Raw genomic sequence first — 763 nt, forward strand, 5'->3', positions numbered from 1 at the left:
TGTAAACCTTCTATTTATGAACCATCTCCTTGTAAACCCTCTATTTATGAACCGTCTCTTTGCAAACCTACTACTTGTAAACCTTCTTCTTGTAAATCCTCTAATTGTAAACCTTCTACTTGTAAATCTTCTAAATGTAAACATTGTCCCTGTAAACCCCCTTTCTTCTTGTATGCCTACTACTTGTAAAACTTCTACTTCAAACCCTTCGTCCAATTTATTTGCAGTTACAGAAGTTCGATCCTTCAATTGTGTCTTTTTCCTCAATATTTTGTCTAAATTGATTATAAATATTATAAATAATCTAATTTGCATTTAATTGTACGTCGGAAATAAAAAAAAATTAATATATAAAAGTTTTGCACCTTGTGCTTTTCTTGTTAACATGTCCTGCACGCCGTTTTATACCCCCACATATGGGTCGTAAATTGTTGTTGCCCCTGTCCGTCGGTTCGAGTCTATTCTTGTTGGCACAACAAAGACTACAGTTTTCGTCTGATTTAGATGATTTTTGATGAACAGTTTTTGAGTTATTGCCCTTGACTTGAAAATTTTTTGTGGGCACAATAGAAGCTACAATTTTAATTGATTTTGATGAAACTTGGTCTGAGCATTTTATTTAATAAGATCTCGGTCAAGTTCGAATTCGACGATTTTTCGATAAACGGTTAAAATTTCGCCAAAATTTGTTAGTGATCGAAAGAAAAGCTACAATTTTCATCTGATTTTAATGAAATTTGTTTTGATCATATATATTGATGAC

General features: G+C 32.2%; 1 protein-coding gene across 1 annotated transcript; it reads left to right on the forward strand.

The window, feature by feature from the left end:
- On the forward strand, positions 1–159 carry LOTGIDRAFT_88502 (hypothetical protein; the record flags this gene model as incomplete). Its single annotated transcript, XM_009060871.1, has 1 exon — positions 1–159. A coding segment is annotated over one exon (159 nt), but the record flags the coding sequence as incomplete, so codon positions are not given.
- Positions 160–763: the final 604 nt, after the last annotated feature.

This window comes from Lottia gigantea (assembly GCF_000327385.1).
Source record: "Lottia gigantea unplaced genomic scaffold LOTGIsca_45, whole genome shotgun sequence".
NCBI classification, from domain to species: domain Eukaryota; kingdom Metazoa; phylum Mollusca; class Gastropoda; family Lottiidae; genus Lottia; species Lottia gigantea.